This window comes from Rutilus rutilus (assembly GCF_951802725.1).
Source record: "Rutilus rutilus genome assembly, chromosome: 21".
Classification (NCBI taxonomy): domain Eukaryota; kingdom Metazoa; phylum Chordata; class Actinopteri; order Cypriniformes; family Leuciscidae; genus Rutilus; species Rutilus rutilus.
This window is the reverse complement of record NC_140226.1, coordinates 6967022-6975979: the sequence shown is the minus strand read 5'-3', so window position 1 is coordinate 6975979 and position 8958 is coordinate 6967022. Positions and strand designations below refer to the sequence as shown.

The 8958-nt window shown below is 38.8% G+C and overlaps 1 protein-coding gene across 2 annotated transcripts; it reads left to right on the top strand.

The window, feature by feature from the left end:
* The first annotated feature begins 266 nt into the window (after window positions 1–266).
* Window positions 267–2833, top strand: foxa2 (forkhead box A2). 2 transcript variants are annotated; one of them, XM_084394044.1, is made up of 2 exons: window positions 267–675; window positions 1363–2833. In XM_084394044.1, exons 1-2 carry the CDS (start codon window positions 604–606, stop codon window positions 2521–2523), a joined length of 1233 nt encoding a protein of 410 aa, XP_084250170.1. In that variant the 5' UTR covers window positions 267–603; the 3' UTR covers window positions 2524–2833. The 2 variants fall into 2 exon arrangements, with proteins under 2 accessions (XP_084250170.1, XP_084250171.1); XM_084394045.1 differs by lacking the exon at window positions 267–675 and adding an exon at window positions 884–1091.
* The last annotated feature ends 6125 nt before the right edge of the window (window positions 2834–8958 follow it).

Genomic DNA, 8958 nt, shown 5'->3' with positions numbered 1-8958 from the left:
ACCATTGGCTGTGCATAATAAACGCTGCTTGTGAATTATGAAAAACAAAACTAAACTAAAACAAGACATGTAGGCAGATGATTCATCTGAATGAAGACTATATACTTGAACCCAGAGCTTTTGGCGTTCTCCTCAATTTTATCTGGATGTGATTTCAAACCACTCCTCTCACGGTAGTCCAAACTTCTATTCCCCCCTTTCTCCCGCTGGAATACAATAAGATTAGGATATAATGAATCTTTTCAAATGGGGCTGCTCTTTTCAAGCTGCGCAGGTGTACAATAGGGGGGCAAATGGAGAAGTCTCACGCCTAGGTGTGAGCAGATTATTCAAATAGGGGCCGAGTGAAGCAGTAGGGATTGGAGGCTCGCCCGGGCGCACAGAGCTATATCACAGCGCTAAGAGCCAGCAGCAGGCGTCATTTCAACCAGAAACACACACACACACACATACACACATGCGCCAGCTCTTGACAGGAGGAGAGCACAACGACGACACGAGTGTATCCCGTGGTTGTACCACCTTTGGCTGCCAAAGGACACACAATACCAGCATTTCTCGTGTGGGGAAGCGTTTTGAAAAGTAGAAGGAGTTTTTTCCAGGATGCTCGGTGCTGTCAAAATGGAGGGACACGAACACGCAGCAGACTGGAGCGCTTACTACGGAGAGCCCGAGGTGGGTAACTCACCTAAATAAATATATATGTATTTTTTTTCTCCTCGTCGAAATCCGATCCGGTTTTATACAACTCAATATTAGCCCTGAGATAATATTAACTTTGAGATCAAATATTGACTTGAGGCGCCTCCAAATCCTCCCCCATCATCTCGACGCCCTGCACTATCCTAACAAAGTTGTGCTTGACATGCAATGCAAACTTTTCATTTCCAATTATGGATACCGACGAATACATGGGTTTTATTATTCAACAACATCGCGTCCAGAAGCGAAAATAACCGCGGGCGTTTGACTTTTGAACAGATCTAGGCTACTATTATTGGTTTTTAATTACTGAGCGGCGGTAATATCGACTCAACAGCAGCGTTTTGCTGCAATATGTTGGAAACCTAAAACTGACCAAAAAAAGAAAAGTAAATATCCTCCTGAAAACAAACTTTCACTTTATCCTTACGCATGGTTCCAAATATCTAGCAGTTTTATAGTTTTTTAAAACCCCAACTAAACGAGCTATTTAATAAAAACAGTTCTGATTTGACTATGATTAAAGAACCATTAGGGAACCTCGTTATTTTTAAGTTACTTTAATGTTTTTTATTTTTATGTTAGCCAAGCCAAATGAATTTTAAACGTATACAACTTGGAGTTGCATTAATTAATCGCATTATCTGATTTCCTTCGCAGTGTTACACATCGGTCAGCAACATGAACACTGGACTGGGAATGAACTCCATGAACACTTACATGACTATGTCTGGAATGAGTTCGACTGCGAACATGACAGCAGCAAACACCATGAACATGTCCTATGTCAACACGGGTATGAGTCCTTCAATGACAGGCATGTCCCCCGGTGCGGGAGCGATGGCCGGCATGGGTGCGGGTATGACGGGCATGAGTGCAGCCCTGAGCCCGACCATGAGCCCAATGGCAGCGCAAGCACCCTCCATGAACGCCTTAACCTCGTACAGCAACATGAACGCTATGAGCCCCATGTACGGCCAGTCGAACATAAACAGATCGAGGGACCCGAAGACCTACCGGAGGAGCTACACGCACGCCAAGCCACCCTACTCGTACATTTCCCTAATAACCATGGCCATCCAGCAGTCCCCCAGTAAGATGCTGACCCTCAGCGAGATCTACCAGTGGATAATGGACCTTTTCCCTTTTTACCGACAGAACCAGCAGCGCTGGCAGAACTCTATCCGCCACTCGCTGTCCTTCAACGACTGTTTCCTGAAAGTCCCGCGCTCCCCGGATAAGCCAGGCAAAGGTTCGTTCTGGACCCTTCATCCCGACTCCGGGAACATGTTCGAAAACGGCTGCTATCTGAGAAGGCAAAAGCGCTTCAAGTGCGACGTTAAGAAACTTAGCAAGGAGCCGGGTCGGAAAACATCGGAGGGCGGATCGAACAGCAGCTCCGAGAGCTGCAACGGGAACGAGTCTCCTCATTCCAACTCGTCTAGCAACGAGCACAAAAGATCCCTGTCTGACATGAAGTCGGGTCAGGGTCTGAGCCCGGAGCACACAGCCTCTCCGACCTCCCAGGCGCAGCATCTCCTGGCGCAACATCACTCTGTTTTGGCGCATGAAGGACACCTGAAGCCAGAACACCACTATTCCTTCAATCACCCCTTCTCCATCAACAACCTCATGTCCTCGGAGCAACAGCATCACAAAATGGACCTAAAGACATATGAGCAAGTGATGCATTACGGTTACGGCTCTCCGATGGCCGGCGCGCTATCCATGGGCTCCATGGCCAGCAAAGCGGGCCTGGATTCCCCGGACACATCCTATTACCAAGGTGTGTACTCCAGGCCCATCCTGAACTCTTCCTAAACCCGCACGGACCTTGTGACAATTTGTACATTTGTAAAATGGTTGTGTATATGTATTCTGATGATTTTTTGACGTTTCCCGTTCATTTAGATGTTCATTAGTAATTATTTTGTAAAAGAAATGTTGACAATGTGACGAACTCTTCGAGGCGGCTTTTGAAAATGGACCAAAATCACACCGAAGGACTGCGGACGGATTGAACTTCTTCAATCACTTGTGTAAACTTATTTATGGCTTGTAAATGTGTATTCTTGTAGTTGATGACAAGAACAGAATCTATATTAAAGTGTTATTTGGATTTTTTTCTCAATTCTGATTTTCTCTCTTTTGTGTTACTGTGTTGTCAACAACGACAATAATAATAATAATAAGTGTCATTTTGCTCAACTGATTATCAATGCATTTGCACATATACGAACCACTTGTTACTTGTGAAGCTACACATTTATATCGAATCATGCCACAGATAAATTATATAGATCGAATTAATTTGATTGAACTGTTTTTGAATTTGTTTGCATTTCAACCCTGACCTAAATTAATATCAACAATAAAAAACAGAAAAATAGACCATGAAATTATTATTTTTTTTTTATAAATGAAATAAGATGAAATGCGTTTAATATTTCGAAACATTCATCAATGCCCTAAATATTCAGCTGTAAACTACTTACAAATTATGCTATTAAGTTCTTGAAAGATGTGTTGCATTTTACGTAAAAAAGCGGTAACTAGCCTTTGAAATATATTTCCCCCCATCACGACAATAGTGTTGTGTTCATAAACCCATTTTAAAAATCATATATGGCTTCGCATATAATATAAATATAATATGGCCTACACATTTTTATATATACTGACTATGTATAAATGTGTACTGTTTATTATAGCTCTTGTATATTTTATATGCAAATCATTTGCGAATCCATATATATACGGAACCTCCCTTGTCTGTCGTTACAATATATGTCGTTACAATATATATATATACATATAACGACAGACAAGGGAGGTTCCGTTTACACACACACACACACACACACACACACACACACACACACACACACACACACACACACACACACATATATAAGCAATTTATAATATATATATATATATATATATATATATATATATATATATATATATATATATATATATATATGCAATTTATAATATATATATGTGCAATTATATATATATATATATATATATATATATATATATATATGTGTGTGTGTGTGTATTTGTAAAGCTCTATCTCTCACATCTCTAATGGCGGTAATTGCAACAAATATAAGATGAGCATCATTTAACAAAATGAGGCATATAACAGACATAAATAAAACTCTGAAAACTTCTGAACTGAGAAACATCTTCTGTCATGGTTATGAAGTCTCTCGTTTCTTTCCAACATATGAATAAAGACGTGAGACCCATTTGATGTAAACACTGGAAAAATACGCCATATTAATTAAAAATAGAAAAATACATATTTGAGTGGAGGGGTATATATTAGACAAGCACAAATAAGGAAGCTGTGTTACAGGCTTTCCCCATTTAATAGTAAACTTGCAGATCAAGAAGTCACCTGTGTGAAACAGATCATCACGAGTGCGCGCGCGGACAGAATTATCCCTCGACCTGAATAATGTCAAAGAAGGCCTGGTTTCGTTACCTCTGTGTTTTTAGTTCTCAGTCCATTCCATTGTATTTCAAACCCCCATGATCTGCGAATAAACACAAACTGGTAAACAATGAAAAAGGCGGTATTAATACATATAGGATGTGTACATGAGCAATCAAATCACACGAGTGTAAACTTTGAATAAGAGCACGTCACTTCTAGGCAAATTTACACAGAAATTAAATTTCGGCGCCCCTCGTTTTAGACATAATGCTAGGCTGAATTTTTATAGCGCACTGATCGATATCTTGGTAAAATAATCATTTTTTTAAACTAGCGGGGCAGTGAAATCTTTGCTTTGTTGCTAAAGTCAACAGTGACAGAGTTTGAGCTCAAATAAATGCCGTGAGGCTTCCAGCCCTGTGCAGAAGGCAGCGGGAGAGACTCCAGGACAGGTACGAACATTTTCATGATTAAATCCAGCTCGCTTCTGCTGCTGCTGAATGCTTTCGATGCATGCTGTGTGTTTCGCGTAATGGGGATTTCTGCGCGCAACTTCGATTTCACGGCAATAGCGTTGGACGCTTGAACAGACACAACTCAAGTGCTGATGTGAAGGGGCTCTTTCAGCCGACTGTCAGATGCCTATTCCAGCTGATTGATGCCAATGATACTGGAGAAGAAATGCATTGGTTTCGCCGTGCCAATAACTGATGCCCATCAAATGGAGTTCAGGTACATAGCAATGATGTTTTTCCTCCGGCAAACTTGCTGTCGGGATGAACGCGCAGGCAATGCCACGAAATTATCAGCGCGGATAAATGATTTTACGCTTATTCGCATTTTACGAAAGAGAAAAGTTCGACGTATTCAATTATTTCCGCCAACCAAGACGCAAATTTTTCAGACGAATTTCTGGTGCGTTAGAGACACAAATGACAGCAGACATAAACGTGAGGATAACATTTAGCAACACCCTAGGTGCACTTCATGCTTGACAAAAGACAAAATAAGTGTTAACATGACAATCTACAGACAGATGAGTGACAGATTTTTTTTTATTTTTTATACTGTTCATTACTTTTTTAAGTAATTTACATAAAACCGTAGATTGGTCTAATTTGAAACAGAAAAGTAAGACCGATTACCTCTAACTAACTGCTAGTTGGTCAGACTAGTTCTTAAGACACAGTCTTAATATAATGGTTATATGCTACTGGCCCCAGGTTTAATAAAAAGCTAAAAAACAATGGTAGCTACTCAAACTGTTTACCTTATGGTTCTGCACAATTCTAACAAAATAAGCATCATTATTAACAACAACGCTAATAATAATATAATAATAATAATAATAATAATAATAATAATAATAATTATTATTATTATTATTATATTAGTGATTATTTAAAACAGGAGGCCTGGAATGAAAAACTCCTAGATGCTTTTAGGGTATACTTTCAAGGATATACAATATAAAAGAGAGATCTAAAAATAGTTCTATTTCGATTGGTAATACCAAATATAATTTGTTTATTTTTTGGCATTTTTAAAAAGCTATAATTTAAAAAGAATTAAAACAAACTAGCCTATGTCTGTTGTTATAGCAGCGAGATCAGTTTTTTCCCTAGTGTGTTTTCCCCTTCTCATTTAGGTAACCCTGTTTAATTGGAGTCGTCCAATTTGCATATCATACTGCAAATGAAAGCCAGAATGTAAACAACTGATCCTCAAAATTCTCATTAAGAGTATGAAGTTTCTCAAGGAGAGCAATGGGCATCATCACCTAAACTTTTAAGTGCGCCACATACAAACATACTTTATAACGCAGGCCTAATATGGGTAACAAATCGTTAGTTATTGTACACTTAAATCAATGGAAATAAAACTTTATATTTCCTCATTTGAATACACATGAACTCCTGATATTGTTACATAAACTATACATTTAGTGCTAGCTAATTTTGGAATGGAAACAAAAATTCAAATAGATAAAATGAAATAGTTAATTGGATGAACGTGTATATGGTGGCATTTAAATTAGTACATCGGTTCATCTAATGGTTTTAGCCCGTGTTTTGCTCTATACTCAGTGCTGGAACACCCAAGTGGAGCTGGTCTCCAGGGAGATCTGCGGGACACCCATCTTACAAGCTGTAATGCCGCTTTAACCCATTGCTGGGGAGGGACCGTTCACACTACCCGATTTAAGACCAAATACTCTTAATCCTGCTGCTGTCCCACACTACATTAATGCTCAACACAGACGCCTAATCTACGCCCTAAAGTTAGAAAGGCAGTTTCACTGCAATATGCCGAATAGGATTAGATTAGTCTTTGTAATAGTCTTTAAGGCATTTTAAACGCTGCGCAATGCGATTACATGTAAAACTAGTCAAAATATCCCCCCCAAAACAGATTATGAAAAAATAGTTATAATGCACATAAACAACAACAGTCATCACAACAAAAATAAGACTAATAATATATCAAAGTATGCTAATATTTCCATGAATATTTCTACGTTATGTAGCCCGCTGAGTGAAATGAAATGTCCCCCTCCCCCTTCCCCCAAAATAACTTATTTAATATATATCATAAAATGTGGAGTATGCTTTTATATTACATAGATATATTACATACATTTATTCTAAGATAATAAATAAAATGATATTTTCAAATATAAAATAATATTATCTATTATCTATAAGTCAATAACCTGATCAAATGTACATTTAAGATTCATTCCACAGAGTAAAAAAAAAATCTCATTAATCTTGAGCTCTAATTCACCACATTTCATTGGCTGGAGTTATGCATATTTTCTGACATTTGATGCAGTGCATAAATACATTGTTGGAGATTACTTTATCAATATGATATGAGCTGATTTATTTTCTAAATAAAACACTCATGAGCATTTATTGAGCAATTTACTATCATGCAGATTAGGTAATTAAAGGATGAGTAGGTGGCATTGTTTTGATATGAATCATCACCAGATGTTTTTTTCTTTTATGTGTGTGCCACATTGCTTTTAATGTCATGTACATGCCCAACCCTTCAAACTCTGAATAGGAACATTGTCTGTTATTCTTTAGCGTTATCATATGGAAGCTGTTGTTAAATGGCCTGCATGCTGTCAGGGTGTTGTGGTCGGAGAATCTGGCCGAATGCAGCGGAAATAGTGCAAGAGAGTGACGGGTCAGGCCTGTGTTCACACACATCCAACAGCTTGGTGTGAAATTCTTGCTGAGACGTACAGGCCAAACCACATGTCCATTCAACAAACCCATTCGCCCGATTCACTGCTTAAACATAAGCATCTTTTAGGGATAAAATTACCTGGATAAATGCCAGAATCTGTTTTATGGCTAAAATAAGTAGGATATTAAATAAGAAATGACAGCGAGAGGCTCTTAGCCGTCTCACGTACATTAACATACATATGTACATGGTATGGATGCCAATAGTTCACAGACTTGCCTGACGTTTCTTGCGGTCAAATGACAAAATCTAAGTCACTGGAAGGACACTTGACTCATTAAATCTTAATGAAAGCAATAAACACAGACGCCAGCAATTCATTCAGACCTCCAAACCAATCTCCATTTCTCACCAAAGGCAAACAAGCCCAGATGCCCCGGCGTGATTCCCTGCATAACAAAAGCGAATCAGATTGTGTCCTGCATGTGTTCCCAGTGCCGAAATGGTAAAGGCGATAGGTTATTCTAAGATAGAGCTTGTCCAATTTATTGTGCGTGAGAGTGGTATGTCACAAAGGTGATTTCTGCACAAAAAAAAATTCAACATTGAGAAGCTTGTAGTTTAGAGGGTGATGGACATACTCATTCAACATTCATGAGAATCTTTTCCCTCAAGCATTCATGGGAAACGCACACACAAAAATAATCTGGATTTATGAGTTTTGTGGTGATGCCTCCTTATGTTTATTACAGCGTCTGCAATGTGATACTTGATGAAGATGGCAGTCTATAAAGCTCATTTATTTCACTTCTGCATTCAAATCATTTGTCTGGTAAGCCACTTAACAAAAGCAGACATGAGCAAACGTGATGGGAGAGCAAATTCCAGCTGATGTTCTTTCATTTGATCAAATATCTCTGGATGCTGTTCTCGGCCACGGGCAAATTTAACCTGCTAGTAAATACATACGCAACAACTCCACAGTGTCCCCAGAGACTCTATAGCAAGAGCTCTTAAAGTAAATCCCCCCAACTCAGGCCTAAATAATTCACCAACCCTTTCTCAAACTAAAGGCAATCTTCAATTTAATCCAGTATAAATGCATTTATCACAAAGAGATTAATGTCTGGGTGTTGGCTGTTAAAGAGCCTCTGGTAGGTTAGAACAGATTACTCTCAGATGCTACACAGTAGTGGTCCCCTGACACACAATGTTTAACCCCTCTCCTCACGCTGACAGCCGCATAGCAGACAGTTTAATTCAATTTCCTGTCAGATCAAGAGCTTCCTGCTTTGTTGCGGCTGATTTATTATCGGCGAGCATGTCTTTGTTTTCCGATTTACAGAAGCGACGACAATAGCATCAATTAGTGAGAACGTTAACAAGGCCCCTTAGCCACATTTAAAGCTATAATAAGCATCTGAAGTGTATGTTTTAACAGCAATACAAAAGCAATTGTGAATTGATGATTCCCATGAATAGCATATCAGTAGTTGTGAAGCACGTACAAATCTATTTCCATGAAATAGAGTGCATTATTGCTCATCCACTTTTTCAGGGCTGTGGGTTTCCCAACCCACAGGGATTTTTTTATTAGCACTGAA

Coding starts and splice junctions, on each gene's coding strand:
- foxa2 (XM_084394044.1), top strand. CDS start 604: ATGCTCGGTGCTGTCAAAATGGAGGGACACGAACACGCAGCAGACTGG. Junction 676..1,362: donor CTTACTACGGAGAGCCCGAG/GTGGGTAACTCA, acceptor TTTCCTTCGCAG/TGTTACACATCGGTCAGCAA.